Source organism: Alligator mississippiensis, chromosome 15 (genome assembly GCF_030867095.1).
Source record: "Alligator mississippiensis isolate rAllMis1 chromosome 15, rAllMis1, whole genome shotgun sequence".
Lineage (NCBI taxonomy): Eukaryota > Metazoa > Chordata > Crocodylia > Alligatoridae > Alligator > Alligator mississippiensis.
Window position 1 is genome coordinate 8,912,688 of NC_081838.1, and position 24,007 is coordinate 8,936,694.

Consider the following 24,007-nt stretch of genomic DNA (forward strand, 5'->3'; position numbering starts at 1 on the left):
GGGAGGCACTCTGAACCTGGAAGGTGGTCGGGTGCAGTGAGGTGGCTCACCCCCTACTGATCCCAAATGTTGCCTCCTCCTTGTTCCCTTGCATACCCTTTTTCTCTGGATCCCCCCAGTTTTTCTCCCATCTCGCACCCTGATCAAAACCAGCTCACTTTCCCTCGGCTGCTACCGCCAGCTCCTGAAGCACCCGGGCAGGAGGGATCTCCCATAGAAAGGAAGCAGCAATAGGAAGAGGAGTTCCTTGTGCATGGAGTTAGAAAACACCCCCCTGGTTTGGCCTAAAAATAACCAAAGTACAGCAGGTTCCTGTTCTGTTAACAAGCAGCAAAGTCCATTGGCAAGGGCTATTTTTAGTTGCTCTGGGTTAGCTTTCATTAATAAAGTAATACTTTGCTAAACGGATCCGTTGCAAGTTAACTGCTAGGCAGCACACAGCCCAGCTTTGAAGGCCAAATCCCAGTGACACCACTACCCAACTGTCCCACCAACCAGCAGCCACTGGGTGCAATGCCCTTGTTTGCAACCAACTTGCTCCTGCTTCAGCCGGCACTCAGATGGATGCCAGGACTCGACGCCATTAGCTCATCCAGGTTGCTTGGTACATTGAGATGATTTTGTTTTAAATAGAGCACAACATATTTGCTCCCTCAAAGGCTGCTTGTATAATGATTACAAGACCAGGTCAGTGGAAAAACACCGGGTTGCCAAAGGGGGTTGGTCACCTCCTGTTGTGGAAATGCCGTGAACAAGCTTGGCCATGTATTTGGAAAAGCCTGATTTAATGCACAATAAATACTGGTTTATCCCTTTCTGATACGTGTTATTGCAGTGAAGTGCCAAGATCAAACAATCATTAAAAAAAATAACCTTCGGTTCCTTCCGTCTGCAGCTTTGCTCTCTGTTCCTTTACTGAAAAGCTAGGACAGTTCAAGGTTTTGGCCATGAAACAAAGCTTTCTGGACAGTTTGCCATGCTGATATAGGACAGCACAGTATCCCGTAGTACCCATGGTACCCCCAACTTTTAACACCACGTGCCAAAGCTAGCTTTGCAGTGTAGACACTAATAATGCTAGAATCCAATGGCATGGGACATTTTAGACCCCCCCCACACCGGCTGCCGGCTCTCTTTCTACTCAGGGCTCTTGCATCTCTAGACAGGGCCCTGGCTCACAAACTTTAACTAGTTTATTGGTACCGGCTTGTGAAGAAGAGAAGTCTTTGACCTGTATTTTCTAGAGCATTGGGGTAAACTCTGGTTCTCTTAAGAGCACACATGGCAGGTCCCTCTGCTACGCCCTGTTATGTAAGGGAGCTGTTTGTTCTGTACTCGGGAGAGAGGCGCCACTTAAATTTTCCAAGCTGGTTAGATTTTTCTTTCTTTTCTTTTTTTTTTTTTTTTTAACATCCATCAATCACCCTGTGACAGGTCGTCTCATGTGCCTGTGTATCTGCTCTCCCCACAGGGACAGGCAGCCTCTCCCAACATGACCTGCCAGGTCAGTCGGAGGAGAGCAAGCGCTCTCTCTGAGCAAAGCTGCAACAGATATGCAGAGCTGTCCGTGCAGCCTCCACTTCTACCGGGGGATCTGAGGTCATGTCCCAACTGAGATGGGGGCAGCGGGGACACTATTGGCTTCACTAAATCCTCTCTGAATGAGAGGGCAAATGGGGAGAAGCATAGGCGAGGCGAAGTAGAGGCATGGGGGGGGGCATGTGCCCCCCCCCCGACAGCATGCGCTCCAGCTGGTAGTGGGGCATGGAGAGTGCTTGTGACCCCACTGAATTTGGCTCTGGGCAGCTGGTGTGCTTGGGGGACCCCCCCCCCCCCCCCCGATTGCTAGCTGACCACTGGGGGACCCTCCCCTCCAGGCGTGCCCTGCTGGTGCTCCCCCAGACTCAGGAGGCACCAGTCGCCCATGGGAGTCACCTGAATTCTCCCCACTACAAACCATGGGGCAAAGCCAAGCCCAACTGCCCTGCGTGGGACCTTTGTGTCATTTGTACACGGGCAACATGGGCACAAGATGCTGGCAGCTTAACACTTTAGGCTTGCTTTGAAAGAGCCATAGACGGAGCCAAGCAGTGCAGAATCAGGGGCAAGGTCTTTTACTGCTTACACAGCTTTGGTCTCACACCCCTGGTTGGCAGGTGTGGGCAGGAGAAACTTGGGAGAGCCGGGCTGTCCTCATGGAGGGGTATCATTTTGAGTTGAGCACTGGTTGAAAGTGCTGTGTAGGAAGAAGGTAGGAGAAACACCATACTGACCAAGCTTGATTTTTAAGAGAGCTACATTTCTGTAATTAAAATGGGAAACTCGGGGGGGGCAAAAAAAAAAAAATCTTCAGACAACCTTGGTCTGTTTGGATTCAATTAAAACACTCGTGGACTTTTCCTTGCTGTTTCCCCGAGCTCTGCTGGACATGCAGCACAATGTCAACAAGAACGGAGGCCGCAAAAACCTGGGGTCTGAAAAAGTTGCCAACAAGACATACCATTCAGGTGGGAAAAACCCACCAAGGAATTCTGCTCATAATGGCCACATTAAGAACCCAGTGAGAGATCTTTAAGCTCCTATTTACAGTCCAGGATGAATATGTAAAATATGCAATAAAGCATATGCCAAGGAAATGAGTTTTAGCAGAGAGACCAGATGAAATGTGGGCAGCTGGCAATAGGCAGTGTTCAACCTCAAACTGACAAACATACCGCGTACTCTCTCGGAAGACAGTAGACCCCGCTGTGTTTTAGCTCAATGAAGTTCTTCCATGAAGTCAAGTCTATCCTCGCATTGCTATCCACAAGCGGGCTCAAAAAGGTCTCAATCATTAATCAACTCTTATCAACCATTAATTCCTCCCAGAAACATTACCTACCCTTCCAAACGAACAGGAGACACTCAATGCTTACATGTACATGGGATACAAACTGGTCTAATCTGGGCCACTGGTTTAATTTATCCAGCAAATTTCACACAAGTGCAGTTCTGTATTACAAGTCCCCTGGTCTAGATAAGCCTTTCTTGAAGAGGGATGCACTTTGCCTCTGATCTGGCCTGCTGCAACAACTCTAAGCCAAGCAAATATTGAAAAAAAACCCCAAAAAACGAAACCCTCAGTCCTTCTCTATGAATCACCACCATCTAGTTACTTCCCAAGTTAAAAATTAAGGGAAGGGCAAGTTATGTATGAAATAGTCCGTGCATCATTGCAGACTCTCACTTATTCATTCCACGACAGTGCTGAGTGATTCTTGGACACTGTTCTTGGATGCAAAAAAATGAACGAAACAAATCGGGTTCCTTTGGAGGCGTGTCCATGCAGACACCCACTAGGTATCTGGTACTTTCTGAAATGCCCTTCAAAGATCTCCAGGTTGGCATCCAAAAAAACGTAGAGACCTAGTGTTGGATCAGTGTTGCAGGACCGGGGTCAGCAACATTTTTGGGCCGTGTCAAAAACAGACCAACCTCGACTTGTAAGATGCTGGCATGCCAAGGGTGGATGGCGGGGGAGCCAGGAGGGGCCTGATCCTTGTTGTGGCAGTGCAACCCTGCCATCTGCCTCAAGGCACGCATGCGCCCACTGCCAGCAATGAATTGGGCCAGGGCTCTGCGCTCCTGCCTGCCTGCCACGGCTGGTCTGGGCTCTGGGCAGGCCCCTGCCACTTAGCCCAGGCTGCTCACAGCAGGTGCAAGCAGCTGCAATGGGGTCTGTGGAGCCCTAGCTTGGCTTGTTGCTGGTGGCGGGTGCATGTGCACCTCTGGGCAGATGGCAAGGGAGCAACGATGCAAGCATCTGCACCGGGGTCTGTGGAGCCCCAGCTTGGCTCGTTGCTGGTGGCGGGTGCACGTGCACCTCTGGGCAGATGGCAAGGGAGCAACGATGCAAGCATCTGCACCGGGGTCTGTGGAGCCCCAGCTTGGCTCGTTGCTGGTGGCGGGTGCACGTGCACCTCTGGGCAGATGGCGAGGGAGCAACGATGCAAGCATCTGCACCGGGGTCTGTGGAGCCCCAGCTTGGCTCGTTGCTGGTGGCGGGTGCACATGCACCTCTGGGCAGATGGCGAGGGAGCCACGATGCAAGCATCTGCATTGGGGTCTGTGGAGCCCCAGCTTGGCTCGTTGCTGGTGGCGGGTGCACGTGCACCTCTGGGCAGATGGCAAGGGAGCCACGAGGGGCCCGATCCTTGTTGCGGCAGTGCAGCCCTGTTCCCCTTCCCTGCCATCTGCCCCAAGGCATGCATGCCAAGCACAATGCCTTCGCTTGCCACACTCCAGTCTAGGAAATAGATTAGATGAGGATTTTTGGAGGGTAACACCTTTTAGTAGACCAGTAGCACGGTTGGGCTGGGTTTAGACAATCTTTCTAATGCAGAGCATTGAAGAACACAGTGACCTGAAGTTAAATGCCGAGCATTGGAAAGTAGTCTAAAAATTTCCCAACCAATAAAAGAGACAATCCACAAAAAGCCTCGTCTGTCATAGATCTTTTTAGAAAGAGTCAGGCCAACATTTTTTAGGCTGGAATTTTCCAAGGGGGCGAAAGAAAGTTACTTGACAGGCCACTGCCTGTCCCAGCGTGCCTCCAAGGCGCCCCCATGAACTACTGCAGAGCTAAGGTCGATCCCTGGCCCCCATGAGCCCGTGGCCTTTGCTTACTCACACTCTTTCATCATGCCAATGTCGACGCAGCGCTTCAGCCGACAGGCCTGGCAGTGCCGCCGGTTGTCTTTGGTGATCTTGCAGTCGCTGTTGAAGGGGCACGTGAACATCGCTTTCCTTTTCATGCTCCTCCTGAAAGCACACACAAATATCCGTGAGGCCGTGGCTCACTTACCACGAAGGGCGCGGGAGGTGCCAGGGGCCAATACCTCCTCCACAATGCTTTGGGAGCGATCTCCGTGCAAAAGCCAGCTCTCCGCTGCATCAGCTGCAAGGACTGAGAGGTGGGGACTTGCCAAACCAGTGTCAAAACCATCTCCTGAGCAGCCACGGTTGAGTCCCTGCATTCAGGGTCTTTGGTTACTTTAAACAGAAACAGGTTGCCTGGCTCTCTGGCTTCTCATTAAAGGTTTAAAGGCTGCTAAACAGCCCTTCTTGTCAAATTAACAGAGCAGGTTTGCTAAACAAGAAAATAACCAGGTGTTTTGAAAATCAGAGCTGGGGGGGGGGGGGGGAAGGAGACTGGGAAGGCCTGAAGGAGAGACAGAACTGAAGTGCAAGCAGGGAAAAAAAAACCCAAAACAAAGGAAATCAGCCGCATAGGTCAGCTTGTACCTACCCAGGGCCTACCATCTGAAGCCACTGTGTGTTATTAAACATTTACTAGGCTTTAATGCCTGGTCTGTCTAGAATAACTGGTTAGGTGTGCATGTGTGCGCATACGAGAGAGAGAGAGAGAAATCCCATTGCAGCCAGTAACTCCCCAAAATGCATTAATTAACAGTCCAGGTGAGACATTAAATGCCCGACACCAGGATGTTTGTAGTTACAGTTCCCATCAAACCCACCGTTTCTCCTTCTGTGCTGGGCTGGTACAATACATTTAATTATTGAGCACTCAGGCAGGATCGAGTGCCGCTTAGGGTTGCCAACCCTCCAAGATTGTCCTGGAGTCTAGGAATTGGTTATACATCTCCAAGAGATTGCTGAGAGTCACCCAGGAGAGACATGATCAGGCATTTATTAAAATAAATATTAAATGTTGAATCCAATTTATACAGTAGCTCAGTGGGCTTTTAAAATGTAATGGTAATGTGCATTTGCCTTCCTGATGTAATGACTCATTAATGTCATGACATCATGTAATGAAACCTCCCGGAATAGGTTCAAGCAGAGTTGGCAACCCTAGTGCTGCTTGTGTCTTAAGGCTGGTTTCTGTACTATACTTAAAAGAGCATCCAGGACCTTTGTTCTGGGGGCAACGTACACCCATCGTATCTGGGAGCACAGACTGATTTCCTTTTGCCTTAGGATGCTCGAGTAAAAGAGACATCGCATTTGTCCCTGGATAAACCATATCGTCATATCAAAGTGCAATCGTTCAGACAGATATCCCTGCTCGTTGTTCCGGAATGAATCCTAAAAAGGGTCATGGGATGAGGAGTGCTAACAGTTTATTCCGGGACATTGCAAAGTGCATCTTGATAATTATCCTGGGACTGCATCACTGAATTGGCAGCAGAAAAGTGGCAGTGTATTTAGCTGCTCACTAAACCCCTACTAGCAGGGTGCTGGATGGACATGCCAATCCAGGGACACTTCTGCTCCAGAACAAATACAGGCACAAATGCAACATCTGTTCCTAGCCAGAGGAAGAAAAAGGTGGAGACAAAGCTGTTTCCTGCTGCGAAGAGGGGAAATATGAGGATATGCCAAACAAAGGCAGGAGTTTCAAGTCAAAGGCTTAACGGGCAAGGCTCTGGGAAGACCGGCTGTCGGTCGTGATCACAGCAGACACATGGAAGGACGCAGGGGGAAGCTGCCGGGTGAGCGCACAAGGAACTGCAATACGCGCTTAGAGTGAATCCCACCACAGCCTGGCACCTGGGGAGTCGGAGGCACCTGCCTGCTACCAGGAGCCGTTCGGGAGAAGCATGCAGCGTCCTGCCCTTGTCACATTTAGGAACTGCCCCACCCTTAGCCAGTGACGCAGGCTTCAAAAACCACAGGCTGGTACGCACCCGGCAAGCCTGCATTTAAAGGGCGAGGGCTGCCACATCTGGGCTGGGAGGGTATAAATAGGGAACATGCACCTGAGCTGCAGGCCTGGGCATCGGGCATTGTGCAATTAAAGTCTATTTTAAAAACGGCAGATGGGAAAACATGTTTTACTCCCTCCCCTTCCCACCCCCTGCCGTGAGCAAAGGCACTTGGCATAGAAAGCTGGCCCGTGCCAAAGGCAGGGGAGGCTGAGTAAGACCTAGGCAGTCCAGAATTCATCCTTACTGAGGGACAAGAGCTACCTAGTTGGAGACAGATCCTGGGTTATACCTTGGACCTGCAAGTTAAAGGGTACCGAGAGGCAGCTGAGTATGGCAGCGAGGGGAACAGGAGGCAAGACATGCAGTTTTCATTTCTCTCTGCTACTGACTTGCTACACAGCCTTGGGCAAGTCACTTTGCCCCACCAGCCTGCCATCAGGATGGGATTTCTTACAGGATCTAGTAGGCTCTAGCCTTCACTAGCACCTCTCAGCACAACTGCAATACAAATGAATAGTGACCCCAATTCCTCTCCACCCCCCTCCTGCAACTTGTGAACAGATCTTTCTCCTTTTCAGGCATCTTCATGGTGTGGATCTGTGCCGTGCTTTAGCAGAGCATGTTAATACACAAGCTTGTGTTTTAAGTTGTTTCCAGCCTCAGCTTTCATCCCCTTTTCACCTGATCTCCTTCTAAGAGGCACTCATTTCTGCCTGCTTACAATTCTTTTAAACAAAAGGCAAACCAGTGGTGTTAGCTAATAAGACACAAGGCCAGATTTGCCACCAAAAAAGATTTGTTGCACTAAAAAAAAGCGACCTCCCAGAGGTGGGGCAGCAGGCTACAGAGGATACAACCCTGACACAGACTCCCAAGACAGTGGTTCAAGTCCCATATCTTCAGCAGGATGTGGGACGCAGCCACCTCCCTAGCCTCTATCTCCCGACGTTATCTTGAGCTTTGCAATGCTTTGCTTTATTTGTGCTTTTTTGTTGACTGCACCGGAGACAAGTGATAAAGCAAGAATGTCTTCCTTCGTTAAAAAACCAGTTCTGAGCCCTCATGGCCAAAGTAGAAGGGTCTTGACATTCCCCCCCAGGGTTTTTTTTGTTTTTAAATCCACTTTTTAAGGCCAGTGTTAATCACTAGTTGGAGGAACCTGGTTCACGAGAGTTTGCAGCATAGGGGACTGCAGTTCTTAGCTTTTCATTTCCAGTTTCAGCCTTTATCTGGGCTGTTGGAAGCTCCTTGGAGTAAAGGCTGTGTTTCTGCAGGGCAGAGCACAGCAGGGTCCTCCATCAGCTACCATAATCAATAGGAACGCAGGGGCATGGGATGCCCCAGCCAGCCCTGCATACTGCTATGGTGACCCGGTCTGAGGGCTTCAGCTAATGCTAAAGCTGTAATTCGTGGTGCATCCCCGCTGCAGAGTGAATTAGAGAAGAGGTTGTTCAAAAGCAGAGCGTGCGTGAGGGGCTTGGTTCTTTGCTGCAAAAGAATCAAAAGCGACAATCGCCAGCACAGCAGGAGCAGGCGCTGCCCACAGCGGCCCAGCGAGAGCACAAGCTGTCTGGCTCCATCCAACCTCGGTGTATTTTTATAAACCCGGCAGAACCAGCCATTTCAAGGCTCATTGAAAACGATGTCCCAGGCAGACAGCCGAAAATTAAAAATAACCCGAACCCTCCCTGTACTAATCTTGTCCATCTACAAGAGTAAACAGGTTCTGCGTTCAGCTTCAAGCGCACGTGGTCAGGGCTGAGAGCGTCTCGCAGCCCAGATTTAGCCTCTTTTTTTTGGCTGCAAGGGAGAAATGGAAGCTATTTCCATTCAAACTCTCGATCAACAACAGCCCGAATAATAATGCAGCCCAGGCGCTGTACAGCCACGATGGGCAGAGGCCACAACCCTTCAGGGAGGGAGAAGCAGATCTGCGGGCAGCTAAAGAGGAAAGGGAATCTGTACGTAGAACAGCCGCAGCTTGGCTAGAGCGGCTGATCGTTTTGGGTCCCGAGGCAGGCGCTTGGATGGCGAGGTGGGGCGTGTGTGCAAGAGAGAACAATGCCTAGCAGCGGATCCAGGCTCATGCGTGGAAATACCGAGGTGCAAATCCAGTACAAATAACCAGGCCAAGCATGGGTCACCGGATGGGGAACATGAAGTTCTGTATCTCACTAGTCTTCGGCGTTTGCTGTCATTGTTACTGTGGATTTAGTTCTGCAATGGCTTTAGGGGTATTCCTACCAGAAAGCTTCTACTCAGGATGCAGAGGAAGGGGAGATACCAAACAGGATTGATCCCCCAACTCCTTCCACATGCCTTTTTAAAGGCATTAGTTAGGAAAAAAAAAAAAATGTTAACTGCTAAAACTAAATGAATAAGCACTGGCCAGGAGCAGGTCTGAGAGAATGCCATGGGAGGAGGCTGCGGGGTGCATTGGGAATGCCTTATCCGAGACAGATTTACATTTTACCCTGCTTTGACTTTCACTAAAAATGGTGAGACAGTCAGCTTCACTCCCTCTGAATTGCCTCTCAAGCTGCCTTTCCGGGCTGCTTATGCCGGTTTCCCCATCAAGCCAAGCCTCTCTCGGTTTGCTATCTAGTACCATGTAAACCAGTACAGCCTGCTTTAGGATCGGCAGCTAAACTGGCAACCCCCTGAGCTAGCCTGGGTGAGAAGGGTGCATGGAGACCCAACCGGACTGAAAACAAGACCTGTCAAAGGGTGGATGAGCTCCCTGCGAGCCAACAGCCAGCTGCACCTGGAGAGGAGATGGATGCCACCAGGTCACTTTGTCTGAAGAATTACCGATGATGCAAAATTCAACTAACCTCCTAAGGAAGGTTGTTACGGCATCTAAGGTGCCCCAATAGTCGCAGCAGCCTCGGGGCCGACTTGACTTAACTATCCTTGCTCAGCACCCGAGGTTCAACAGGCCTTTGTCATGTCATTTATTTCCTCCTTAAAGCTCCCCTTTTGCTCTGATGCTTACAAGGAACTTCACCGTGGCAGGCGAGTGTGCTGAAGCAGCTACCCACCAGGCTCAGCAAAACTGCCTCACCGGTTCTTTGCATTCCCAAATCAGTCTACCATCAGCTGTCCTTGTGCCTTACACTTGGGCTGCAGTCTCACCGAGGCAGGGGTCATCTTTGCATTTTGTAGCTGGACAACACCTACTGCAGAGAGTCCCCAGTCCTAGACCAGAACTAAAGTCAGTACCACAACAGGCAGAGCATTCCTGTAAAATTAGTCACCCGCCACACACTTCTGGGTGAGCCAGCATTTACCCGGTGCTAGAAGATTCACATACATATTTAAGCCTGAACTTTCAAAAATTGGTGTGCTAAATTTGGCTTGCTTCCTATGTTCAAGTGCCCGGTTCGATCTGCAAGAGGTCCAGCTTTAAGAAGTACCATGGGAGAAACTGTATTTGCTGTCTCTGAAAAAGAAGTTAGGCCAGAGGGGCAGTTTGGATTGCCCCCCTCCTCTCCCAATTTCAAAGGAACCAAATTTAGGTGTGTGTGGTTCAAAACACACGAGTCAATGAAAAGAATCAGCCTCCAAGAGACGCCGCTGTACAAACAGCCCTGGTCCTTCCCTGTAACCACTCGCTCATAGGAAGGTCAGAAGAGGGAGGCGACTCTTTGTACGCTGCAGTGGGCAACACAGACTTCTCCTACGGCTGGAAAGCTCAGACCCCCACAGGTTAAAGCCGATCACCTTGACCTACCACCCGATTTCCAGCTGGAGGCTTTGCAGGTCACCAAATAAGACACCTTCCAACAAGGTGGGGGAAGGCCGTGTGCTGGTATGCGGATTTGGTATGTCATTAAAAGTGTTGTAATCAGCAATTATAATTGCCCTTGCAGGGCCCAGGATTGCTAAATAACCTGTCAAAGCTCCTCTGACTGGCAAGCATAAGAGGCCAATCGCACCTATATAAAAAGAGACCATATATCTGGGGAGGGAAAGATGCCTTCTAGGAACTGAAGGGCACTCCTGCCAGCAGCCTGCCATGATGCAGAAGGAACGAAATAGGAAGTACTGGGGTTGGCTCCACGGCAGTTCTCCCTGCCTGAACGTTTCTCATTCAGTCTCCAGTGGAAAGCAGCCAGCGATTGGAGAGGAGGATGTTTAAAAACCACTGTTTCTTCTCCTAATTCAGTGGCAGAAGCTCACTGAGCCCCTGGGGGACAAGCGCTTTTCTCCTACAGTGCCTCCATTCGGCTCTGCATAAAAGGCAAGCAGAGCAGGTCTGTGATCTTGGAAGCATGGGCACGGCTGTTTGCCGTTATACTCTACCCAAAAGAATGAGCTTAGAGTCCCAGTAAATAGGGACTGCTGGGGTCTCCATCCTTTGCTCCAAGGCAGGATCAAGTCTGCTTAAATCCACTTCTGAGGGACGCTTATCTAACCTTTCTTAATAACTTCCCATGGAGATCTACCCCAGCACTTCACTGCCTTTATGGTTGGAAAGCCTGTTTGTGAACAGGAGGAGGACTTGGAAACAGGCCCCGGTCAAAGAGAGCCCAAGGATTCATCTCTTAATAGCTTCAGATTGGCTGGAGTCCGTGTCCGAGCTGTAGTTCATGGTCAGCTCTGTCTTAAACTAATACTTGTTTGCTGCATTGTTTGGTTTCTGCAGTCTCCATCCTTTGTCTTGTAGGGGCGAGACCTACCGAGCCTGGCGCCCTGTACAGACATGCACACATCAGTGACTTGCACTGCATTCTTGCTGGGAAGTATTAGGCCAGTCTTGTTTGACCAGCCTTTGAAGCAAGTGGGGAGGAAAGGGGGGCAGTGCGTGCCTGGTTACTTGTTCCAAATGCCCTTTTTCTGTCTGCAACACTTTCATGACATTTATCTTAAAAATAAAAGAGTTTGCTCTGGTGTCGCCAGCACCCAGACATACCTTACATGGGTGAAATTCTGCGCTGGGTGACGCAAGAGGTCACACTAGATCAGCAGCATGGTCACCTCTAGCCTCAAAACCTCCGAGCCTGCTTTGGTGTCCAGGCATTTTCCAGCACACCCAAAACGGAGCACAGCTTTTTGAGCAGGCATGCACGTACCCACCTCGGTATGCACGGCCTTGTACAATTGGTAAAGCCTCTTGATGGTTTTCACAAGCCACCTCCCCAAAACAGCCGTAAGACATTGGCAGAGTGTAAAGGCAAAAAAACGGTTCATTTTATAGCCTGACAATGGCACCTGGTGAATATTACCAGAGAGCTGACAAGGGGTGTGTCTACACATGCTATTACTGTGCATCAATAAACTCGAGAGCACGTTGCTCTACAATTTATTGTTCCCAGGTATGCCATTTGAATGTGCACCCGGGAGCATTAAACTCTGGAGGAGTTTCTTCATGTGCAGCACACCGAGCTGTGTCGGAGCAGCCCCAGCGGGCAGGGGGCCCCAAGGATCAGCCTGGGGCTGCTCCCCCGACAGCTCACTGTACTGTGGAGGGGCTGGCTGGGGCACGAGGGTGCTTCAGTTTGGGACTAGATGGCAAGCAGCCCTCCACACTGAACCACCCTTGTGCCCCAGCCAGCCCCTCCAGCATCTGCATGCATGCTGCTCCAGAGCTTTTGGAAACTTAAAGACCAAAAGGGACTGTTTCTGACTGCTCCTAGTTCTGGGCCTTCTGTTAGATAAGGGAAGGAGGGGAAATGAGCCATTACAGAAGGAGGGGAAGTGAACGAGGGTATAGGTAGGGGAATGCACATGGGCAGGAGTGGGAATGGGGTTAGACAGAGCCTGGAGGGGAAGGATAAGCAGAAGTTGGAGTTGTATATGGAAGTCAAGAGGATGCCCATTTAACCATCTTGGCAAAAAGCTTTTTGGACAGGTCGAAAGGAGCTATGGAAAAGATAAGAAGATGAATAAGGCACAAGCCAAGACAGAGCTACAGCAATGGGGACAAGAGTGGCTGGAGAAGGAAGAATAAACTTCAGGCCTCAGCAAGAACATGGACTCGGGAAGGGGAAGCCAAGAGGACGAGCTCAGACGACTAGTGGGACGGTCAACACGGGAGTAATTCTGCTCGTTGCACTTGTGTGAATACAGTACAGCTGTGCTGTCTTCCGTGAGGTTGCAGAATAAACCTGGAGTAAGAATTCAGTTCTGGTTTAGGAGTTACTGAGCAAACAACCGCCGCTCAATAAAAGGCTGATGGATGCCACTCCATGGTGCCAATAAACTGTGTGGCTGTAGACTTAAGAAAGCGGCTGGCCAAAGGTCGCCCGTTGTCTGTCCATGCTATCAGTTGAGTACACACTTTAATAACTCAGTATGATCTAATAAATTCCTACGCAGGTATGTAATAAAGTTAGTCCTGGAACCTGCTGATTTCAGGTATTCTTCAGTTTGGACCCAGGGTGCAGATCCGTCTCTACCTGCTCTTGGATTCTGGCATATCCAGCCAGTCAAACCAGTTTAGAAGTGCACTCCAATACCATTATTAGATCTGTAGTGATGTATCGGAGTGAGACTTGTTGCACAATGCTGGAAAACCTATAGAAAGTGACTTGTTTTAAAATCAATGTTCTCAGGAAGAGAGTCGGACCGGTGAAAGCCCCAGTGAGGGGTAAATGGAGAGAAAGAAGTAATGAAGAACTATGAAATATCACGGGACAGCCCCTCATTACAGGAGTGGTGTGTGTACAATGGTTAGCAGGGACTGGCCATGTGGCGAGAGCGGAGTAATATCATAGTCATCCATGATCTAGGACAACATCTTCAAGGTAGGCCTCGCCAGTGGTTGATATACAACATAAGAAGAGATCTGAAAGTACTTTATGTAGTGCAGCATTGGGTGGAGACAGCTCCCGACAGCCAGAAATGGAGGCACATCATAGAAAATGAGGGTGGGAAGAGACCTTGGGAGATCACTTCTAGTCCAACCCCCTGCTCCAAGCAGGACCAGCCCCAACTACATCATCCCAGCCAAGGCTTTGTCTAGCTGGGTCTTAAAAACCTCCGAGGATGGAGAGTCCACCACCTCTCTGGGTAACCTGTTGCAGTGTTTTATTATCCTCAAGGAGGGTTTTACTATCATCAAGGAGGCCAAAGCACTACAAGTGCTAGTTAGCCACTGGTTCCTGGAAGCAAGAACAATGGTTTAGAAACGTGCACGCTGGTACGATGCCTGCAGCCACCCTGTGCAGAGACCCGGTCTGACAAATGGGTAAGCCCCAGACCCAAAACACTCTCGCTCGTTAAGTAAGCAGTGGCAATGGAAGAAAATGTTAATTCCAGTTAGCCAGGCTGCAGCACAACCCAGCTCAAAAACCACTTGCAAGGCGGTGGAACGCAAAGAAAACCCACATCCTGTCTCGCAGCCCCTGCAAAGGGATTATCCGACTACTCGGCTCCTAAAGCCCCTTTTAAGCCCTCATCAGAGCTGAAGGCGTGCAGCATATCTGTCTTTTCTGGCATTTAGCTACATGAGGCAGCCCATCTACTCTGACGACCATCTCATTACAGCACTGATACTTAACTGAATGTTGCCGTAATTAGCCGCACAGCAGCTATCATCGTCTTTAATTACAGCAACTCTTAGTCTAGGTAATTTGTACTAAAGTGGAAGAAAATTCCCATGCAAACCCTTCCCTGCCGTCCATGCAGACATCTTCATTAAAAATACATTTGCTTCATTAGAGATAATTGCTGGGGGAAGCGATAAATCAGTAGCCAGAATTCTCCAGCGTCTGAAAACCTCCAAATTCACTCAAAGTTGGAGTTGCAGCTGCAAGAGAAAAAGTCACCCGCAAGAGGTCAAGGGACTGGGATGGTACCCCGCACATCCCTCTGAAGCTGTGAACCGCCTGCATGAGAGGGAATTTACTTCCTCGTGGATCCTTCCAACAGATGATCTTCAGCTACAAAAGGAGCTTATTCTAGGTGTGTATACATGTGCTGACATGCGAATAGACATTAGAAAAGCAAAGGAGGAACTGAGAAGACCACAAGAGAAGGAAGGGGAGACAAGAAAAAAAAAAAATATATCAATGAAAGGGAAATAGTGCAACTCATGGTATTTAGAGACACTTGGCTTATTCAGCCACTGCGTTCATTAGCCTCCTTTAACAGCAGCAACATTTTCAGACATCTGCAAAAGGTCGGGTGCACTGGCTCTGCTCTACCAGATGCCCAGGTTTTCCAACAGAGGTGCTGCCTGCCCTAATAAGAAGCCGGAAACCCAACTGGTTGCCTCTCGACTCGGTCAGCCCGATTCAGAGTTCGGTGTTTTCATGCACAAAGCTGGTCCCTATGGGTTTGTGATTAAAAAAAAAAAATCATCACGCACCTGAAGAACCCTTTGCAGCCTTCGCACGTCATAGCGTTGAAATGAAAGCCTGTCGCCTTGTCCCCGCAGACACCGCAGATCCGGGGAACGTTCCTATCGAATTCGCCGCCTGGGTCAGGCAGCGAGGTGCTTGCTGCCATAATCTCCATTTCTGAGATGGGAAAGAAGCCAAAAAAGGGTTAGAGACCTCCCCCTCCTCACTGCAGAGTCTTACAGCAAAGTTATAGGCAAGGCAGCACTGGGTGGCATCTTGTGCCAATCCTGGCACAGGGCAGGAAGAACTTGCAATAACGTGGTTGAAAGACGGAGACTTTTTGTGCATCTCCCCACCACTGCAATCCTCGATCTGAGCCCCGGAGGCCAAGAAAGCCTTACCAGATGCTCTTCCAACCTCACCTTGAAGCACGTCCAACCTTCCCCCAGACTCCTAGGGGGGACTTTCAGCCTCTTTTGCTCCTGACCCTTCTTGTTCCTGCTAGAGTCTGCCCCGGGACTCAACCGTACGCTGTGTTTTCATCTGTCAGACTACGCGGGAAAGCATGCCACTACCCGAAAAAAAGTCAAAATTTCCCTGCTTGCTAAAAAGGGAAGTGACTAGCACCACCCCAGCCGTCTTGCACGCGGAGATGAGTAACCTGCCAAGCACGCAAGTCAAACGAGTATTGTTTTGGTTGGGGTTTTTTTTCCCCTTCGTCCTCCTTCTTAAGAAGTGGTTTGGTTTTTTAAGGGAGAGGAAGAGGTACTCAAAAGCACCCTGCACATCAGGTTGCTGCAGCGAGTGCTGGAATTCACACTTTGATGCCCATCTCTTAGGACAGGGTCATAACTCTCAGAAGCGTCTCCCAGTTTAAAATAAAAAAAGAATGATTTAGTTTTGCCTTTTAATAACCCCCCCATAAAGGCTTTCTATGATGTGGTAGACTTGCCAAGGAAGGATCTCTGTACAGCTCTATGGAAACTATCAAGTTCAGTAGAAATGCATGTCTGTCTTGCCTACATAGCATCACATTCCTGCCAAGTTCAGAGTTTCGGTTTATGATGGAGAATCGATTTATACAAGCACGGCTTGTTGGACGCGCAGCTCACAGTTGGAGGCGCTCGGTTTGCTTTTTTATTCTGCAGCTCTACACCCTCTTGAATCCTGGGACAAGCAGCAGGAAAGATTGGCGTTTTTATCGTCCCCGCTTTTCTATTCACGCCCAAGATTTCACGTACAGAAAGATTACATGCAAATGAGCTTTTTATTTTTTTTGGCAGGAGGTTTCAGCATTTAACCCTTGGGAACTAGAATAGGCAAATGTTACTGTAAAATATTCATTTCCCACATGGTGCACGCAGTGCCAGATTTTCCAAAGTGATCAGCTGGGAGATTGGCATCAATTCCTCCCCTCACCCCTGCCAGTCTTGCCGCTCAAAAGTTTCCTAGGCAGGATTGAGCTGACCCATGGCAAGCGAGGTTATATTTCAGAAGTAATACTGCACAGTGGTTAGAGGGGATTGGATTTAATTCCCAGCTCAACAAACGACTTGCTGTGCAACCTTGGAGCCTTGCCTCTGAGCCTCGGTTTTCCCTACCTGTAAAATGGAGTCATACTATTAAGCTCACACTAAGGGCTTGAGGCCTAAAGTTTACAATCCTTAGAAAAAGCTAGTTTTCCATGATAGAGACCATGTGCAATGTGGCTACATTACTGCTCTTCCTACTCCACTTTTTTAAAGATGTTTTACTATGTGCTTGAATTGCTCTGCATAAGGCTCTCTCTTCCGGCAGCCACTGATTAGTCATCAGGTGAACAACAGAAAGGCTGTTAGTAGCAGAAAGTGTCGATTTTAACGCCACAGTTTAATTCTCGGTTGCAATCAGCTTGGATCCGTCAGTTCATTTCTTTTCAAGCACCTCGTTTCCTGCTAATGGAGAGCCAATCAACAGGATGACTGGAAAATTAAACTGCACAGGTAGCTTGAAAGCCTGCGTCACGGCTCTCCAACCCACTGCTCACAGACAGCTGGAAATTAATAGTCGGATGCAGTTTGTAGTACAGTACCGCACTCTCTCAGGATTGCTGCCCGTGAGACGGTGAGAATCGGGGACCGTGGTAGCCACTCGAATCAACAAAGCCAGGCTCAGACCTGCTACAATACCAACCCTGGGATAGAGTCCTTCTGGTTGTCCCCTACAGAGCGCGTCAGACATACCATTAGTGACCTCCTGGAAAAGGATGACCCCCTCAAAGTCGTCATGGGGGACAAACCAGTCCTGCGTCTCAAGCAACAAGCTAGCCAAGCCTCAGCCTCACCAAGGCACCTGGCCTTGCAACGGACCCAAACGCTTTCTGTGCGCCAGCAACAATGCAGACCACGTCAGCACTGCACCAGGCATGGATTATATAACATCCGAGGTTCGTTCACTTGCGACTCCACCACTGCCATATGCACCATCACCTGCTTGCAGTGCCTCTCTGTTGTCTACATTGGATAGACCGGGTGATCCCTATGTGGCAGGACAAATGAACACCACTCTGCCGTCAGGTGCAGAAAGACGAGTACACTTCAACCTCCCCGGACGCTCCACCATCGAGCAGAGGGCGGCTGCTCTCCGACAGCAAACATTTAAAAAACCATTTGAACGGGAAATTGGGGAACCAGAAATCCTCCGCAGACTGGATTGTGTCAAGTATGTTTTAAACGGGGACTCTGGATCCCTATCCCATTACCTGGCTTAGCTTTGGCGACCCCTTTATTCCTATGGGATTGCTGCTTTTTTGCTCGTCTCTACCTCTGCCACCACCACCCTCTCTCTGTTCATTTCTCCCTCTTCATCTTCCTCCCCTTGTCTTTTGTATTCAGATTTCTGTCGTCTTATAACTCTGCTTTCTTCGTGTCCTTTCATAGCATCGGATGAAATGAGCTTCAGCCTAAACTTGTGCTACACACGCTGTTAGTCTGCAAGGTGCGTCTTCTAACTTGACTTCCAACTAAGAAGTATGTCTCGGACCAGCACCGTACCTAGACTCCTGGCAACCCCGGTGAACTTTTAGTATCGCACCCCACTTCGCCAGAGATAGCCATCATAATCATTTTTAAATTGCCATTTTCAGGCCACGTGGTTGGCGGCCACCTGGTTCACCCATGCGTGTCCGGCCCCGTCTCTGACCACTGGCTTGTGCATAGGACAGACATCTGGACAAGATTTTCAGTGCGACTCGAGCCCTCTGGAGCCTTGATTCTTGCTGAAAGTCAGTAGGAGTTACGGACATCCAAGTCACTGTAGGAAGACAGGCCTTTTGCAAGTCTTACTCTGTAACCCTGGAGAGATCTTAGTATATCAAGCAGGAATATTCAAGGGCTGGGATTTTCAGAGCTGCAATGAATTAGGTCTGAAGGCCTCAACTCCTTTGAGCTCCTATAAAAACCCAGCCAAGATGGACAGACCACCAGGCCCCCTTAAGATCATTCAACCGGCTTTTCCCCCCCAGCTTGAAGACTCAGCAGCAGAAAACAGCAAATATTCTCAAAGAAAAAGGACTACTTTACCGGCATCCGGAAGATAGGCTACATTTTGCTGGTATATCTCCCAGGAGCTCGGGATCTCCGACATGGAACAACCTGCAGGATGAGAAACGTTTCACAACGTCAATTTTTCTCCAGCTGTAACACGACGTGGAGCAAGTCCGATGGATCATCTCGGGCTCTTTCAGTTTGGGAAATTATTCCTATCACTAACAGAGCCATTGACGTCAGCAACCTGCATCAGCCGGGTGTGGTGCTCTCAGACTACCCGGCCCCACCCATCACACCGGAGGTGTCACTTATCTCTGATCCCCGTGATAGAGGTTCTCAAAACACCCTCCTTCCTAGACATAGGGGACAGTCATATCGGGAGCAGGTGATTATGCCGCCCTCCAGGCCAAGGAGAAACTATCTGCTCATCACCCATCCGGTGACCCACAGCACAGGACGAAAAAAGGCAGGGAACAAGTGTGAGAATGATGCACGGCTCAGTCCTTTCGGCTACACCACCGTATTTCATAACTCAGCCCGGTCAGTGCTGGATAGGGTGACGCTCGGCGCAGTGGAATGAAATGAAGCAATGCCAAATGGCTGAGTTGAGCTTCGGTTGTGAGTCAAGGCATAAAGGTTTCAAGCCAATGGGATAATTGAAGTGCTGGGAGTTACGCGTGTGTCTATGTACATCGCTGCACTGGGAAAATCCAGTTGGCGAAATAAGAGATCCGCAACAGTAAATTAAGTAGAGATGCCAACGCCAGAAATAATTCGGGATCCACACATGCGCATTTACTGCACAGTAACTGTGCAGTACGTGCACACATCTACATGCGCATACCCATATTGCGCAGGAGATATGGAGACTTATGCTGACTTGAGCATAAAGTTTGATACCTGCATCAGGCAGGCATCAAATTTATGCCCGATTAGTTACTGTGCAGTAACGCATGTGTAGACGTGTGCAGTAATACTGTGTGTGGACTGACTTGGGACTCATTTTAGTCCCAAGTCAGTCCACACACAGTGTTAATGCACTTTAACACCAGCATGTTTAAATGTTGGCCTATTCCTGCTTACTGCACACAGTAATTTACTGCACACTAAATTTAAGCTGGTGTAAATGCACATGTAGACACGCCCAATAAACCATACTGAACAATCTGCACATTAGGCCCATGTGAAGTGGCTAGTATTCGCTTCAGATTTGGCTCCAGGCGGGCGATCCCTGCTGCCCCCCCGCTGCCCCGTGTCACATGGGGGGCTCTTGCATGAGCCCTGGGGCTGCTGCAAGAGTGGGGAGTCCCGGGGCTTTTCTCCGTGTTTTTTTTTCCTTAAAGGGCTGGAGCTGTCCTACACGGGGGTACCCGTGCAGGGGCTGGGGGAGTGAGGTGGCGGGTTGGGGGCCTCGTGCAGAGCAACCCATGTAGCATGGGGCAGTGGGGATCACTCCCCTGCCCTGCAGCACCCAGTGAGCACCGGGGCTTTTCTTTAAAGGGCTGGGAGCTGGAGTGGGCAGGGGTAGCCATGGGGGAGCAGGTGGTGGCTAGAGTCTGCTGCAGCTCCCTGCTGCAGCCACTGGGGACTGCCCGAATCAAGGCTCTCCATATCTTTTCCAAAGATTCAGAGAGCTTTGAAATCGATCTGGACCTTTAAATTGATTCAGAGATTCGGCCACCAAAATCAGGCCGAATCTCCTCCAAATTGAATCGCCACTCAAAGCTTCGCACAGCCCTAATGCACATTACGTTTGCTCTTTTCTGCTATAAGACCAGTCATCTGGCAGATGACAGAACAAAGAGCAATCGTATCAAGTTGCAGCAAGGGAAGTTTAGGTTAGATATTAGAGAAAAAAAAAAAATCACTAGGAGTTTAGAAAAACACTGCAACAGGTTACCCAGAGAGGTGGTGCAATCTCCATCCTTGGAGGTTTTTAAGACCCGGGTAGACAAAGCCTTGGCTGGGACAATCTAGGTGGGGCTGGTCTAGATGTACCCTTCTGAGGTCCCTTCCAACCCTCATTTTCTAGGAGTCTATAAATGTGTTCATGGGCAACTGGTGCCTCCCGAGTCGGGGGGGCACTTGCCCCCTCAGCAGGCAGTCAGCAACTGGGGGGGGAAAATCCTCCTGGCGTCCCCAATCCCCGGCAGGTACTCTCAGGGGGGACACCAGCGCTCCCGTCTGCCCCCCCTGCTCATCACCTAGGCAGGGAATGGTGGCCGTCAGGGGGTGCACCAGCACTCAGGGGCTGCATGTGCACCCCCTACATGTCACCACCGAACAGACTAAAAGATGACCTAAACGATAAGTTACAGAGCTTTTAGGGACCAGGAGTTGACAGTTCCCTTGACAAGCTACTTTCAAATGTTTCTTAGAAGGGCTCAATACTGCTGGAAAGACCATGTAAAGCAGCCAGTCAGGGTTACTCCCAAAATTCAATTAAAGAGCCCAGCCTATACATACACAGATGTGTTGATGAAATGGGGAAAATGGACATGAGAAATGAAGGCAACAATCCAAAATCATTTGGCATACAGCCATTCTGTGCGCAGTTACTAATACAGCTTATTAACGCCCTCCACAAGACGCTTTTTTTAGAGCACCGTTTTCAAGGGAGAGTAAAGGATTAGTCACCCAAAAGCTATGTGGTTTGGAGCACTAGTTGCCGTAGCCTCCTTCGAAAATATTAACCTAGGTTAGTAAACTCACTGGACCATTATGAAGAACCACGCGAGAATCAGCCCAGAACGAAGGGCTAGCGCGTTACAAGATGCTGTACAAGTTTGGTAGGAAGAAGGGAAGAGTCTTGCTAGGACATCAAAGCCTGAAGCCAGCACCCTGTCACCCATGAAGTGTCTTCTCAGGACTCTCTGGTCATATAGTTACCTCTCGGCTTATAACGACAGAGAGGTGGTCACTGAGGCTGGTCTACCCTGGAATTAAAAAATAAATCTCACTGCCATTTAGCTGTGAGTAGGTAACATGAAAAGTGATGCCTATTAGGGAAAGGAGGAGGAAGATAATAATGTTCTTAACATCTGCTGGCTGTATTTTCTCATCATGCAGATTCTAAACTCATTAGCAGACTTGCTTCTCGAGCTGTACCCCGATGGGGCCCTCATGCACAAATAGCACCTGTAATGCCGAGTTCAGTCTGAATGTTTTTTAAAGGGTTTTTCCCTTATATTATGGTCAGAGTCCTATGGATTTACAAAGCTATCCAGCAACCTCCATGCTCATCTCAACTTTCATCCTGGTTTAAAATATAACGAGGAATCCCATGCAATTGCAATGCTTCTATTAAGAGGTGATATGATGACAGCCACGACCTACTCTGTACATACATCGTTTGTGTTCAACAAGGATTACTGCATGTTAGAAGCTATTTTCATCCTGTTTCAACTTAAAAAAAAAAAAAAAAAAAAACCCTAAAAAAACCCCTTATTTGCCTGCAGCTTTCCATTCGTGTGATGGGATCATGTCAGCTCACAAGCCAAGCAAGATTGATGGCTACAATCGGTGCCTGTTAGGAGCAACACATCCAGGTTGCTCTATTACAGGGAGTGTCATGTGAATACATGAGCTGGGAAATGCTCCCAGGGGAAAATGTTGCTGGGAGGAGTTTGCTCATTTGCAGCAGCACCTGATAAGAGCAACATCACTGATTTCGGGATGGAAGAACTCCAAGGATCCCAGATTCTGCAGGAAGCGTTGCTGGCGATGCTATAGGGAGCACCAATGCCAACCTTGATAGCATGGCAGCATTGCAGCTCCACTAAATTACCCGTTGGCTTGGACAAAGGAAAGGATGCTTTGCTTTTTTGGGCTGCACGCCTGTGTAACGCAAGCCTGCTGTTAGGCCATTTCAGGAGGAAGGCAGAGGGAGTCATCTCGGTGTTTGTGCGAAAACACGGCTGCCACACAGGAAGAGGAAGCACCTACATGTGGGGCAGCCACTTAGCATTTTGTGCTCACTTTGCCCTGACCCGTCAGCCGGATTTAGTAGCAAGATGGGTCACTTGCAACGAGCCCCTGGGGCTTCTCTTCTTTCTCTGCAGCTGCCCCACTCTTGGCAGATTTCACATGAAAGTCTTTCACGCAAAGATCTGCCAAGCCCTCTCCTTAAGCAATGTGTAGCCAGGAGGCTGCTAACCTGGAGCTGCACCTCCACAGCCCCTCGCTTGGAGGAGCAAGCCCTGGCTTGTCTCTGCATGAGATGGTACATCTCCAAATCCACATCCGACTGGAGAAATCAGCTTGCAGCAGTCTGCCCACGCCACCCTCTACCCGACTTCCTTTTTTTCCCCCCAGCCTCACATCCAATATTCAGCTTTCCCTGTGCCCTTACACTGCTGTAACACAACGGCCCTGGCATCTCTTCACCTTCCCCATGTGCTGTTGCTACAAGACAGCCTGAATTCTCATTAACCATAACTACACTTCTTCCAGGAAGGTTTCCAAACACAAAAGGTATCTCCTCATCTGATCACGACATTATTTGCCCTTAGGGAAAAAGGGAAGGCAACAACCTTCTGGGCCTTATCCCAGCAGTGGCTGGAGAGGTGGAAAGCATGCTTTGGTGCTATCCTTTACCATAAACCCTCCTAATGCCTCCGTGTATTTAAATCTAAGGGTGGCAGAACAGTCCTCCAGTCATTGCACGATGCAGGCACTGAGCTCCAAGGAAGAGGGGTGTGAAAAAACAGGGAAGAACAACTCCCGTTTGCCAGGAAAAGGGGTTGGTACCAATGGAGCGATGGGGAAAGAAGGACTCGACCCACACAGGGATGTCCGCAAGAGTTGCTCCACTCCCCGCTGCACAGAGGCTCTGTGCAGTACACCTGCGTCAGGAAAGGGAAGTCACTCTGGCTTTCCACTTCCCATTCTGGTTGAGCAGTCTGGGCTGAACTAAGGAGGAAGCAAAGAACAAGGGTAAATTTACCTACTTGCCCCTGGCACGCTGCAGAGGCCATTTCTGATAGGGTTGCTGGACCTGACGCTGCACAGGCTTCGTTCTCACGCTCATTATCTTAGGCAACTCTTAATTAAAAGCAAAAAGTGACTTGGCCACTGATTTGCGATTAATTATTCTCATCCCCTTATGAAGGGCAGATCCCCTGTTATTCCCATGGGAAAAGCATCTCAGCACTAATTCTGCTGACTTATTGGAAAAAAAAAAGTGTTAGTCAATACCATAATGAAACTCAGATCTCAGAGCCCCGTGTAGGTCTCTCCGGAGTATTCCCCCACCCCCAGAACAAGTTGCTCATTCATCAGGCTGACATTCATTCCTCTGCTCATGTAAAAGCCAAAATGGCCCAGCTAAAAAACAGTTGCCCTTGTTTGTGTTCTTCTGGTCTAGCAAAAAAAACCCCCAAAACCCCCCAAAAACCATCAATGCAGTTTCACATTTGGGTGCATTAAAAGAACAACTCATTTTTTGACCCAATCAAGACTACACAGAAGGGTTGTAATCCAT

General features: G+C 49.3%; 1 protein-coding gene across 4 annotated transcripts in view; it reads right to left on the reverse strand.

The window, feature by feature from the left end:
* VDR (vitamin D receptor) overlaps positions 1-24,007 on the reverse strand; it is a 78,863-nt gene that overhangs the window by 25,799 nt on the left and 29,057 nt on the right. For 3 of the 4 annotated variants that reach the window (XR_002088911.2, XM_019482714.2, XM_006273342.4), the window contains 3 exons: positions 18,559-18,630; positions 15,025-15,175; positions 4,670-4,800 (listed from right to left, as the gene is read on the reverse strand). Coding sequence is in view for 3 of the 4 variants with exons in the window: in XM_006273342.4 (XP_006273404.2) it covers positions 4,670-4,800; positions 15,025-15,175; positions 18,559-18,630 (354 nt within the window). In the remaining variant the exon portion in view is untranslated. Of the gene's footprint in view, positions 1-4,669; positions 4,801-4,877; positions 5,169-15,024; positions 15,176-18,558; positions 18,631-24,007 lie in introns of those variants that run through there. The other variant, XM_019482715.2, reaches the window with a different exon arrangement.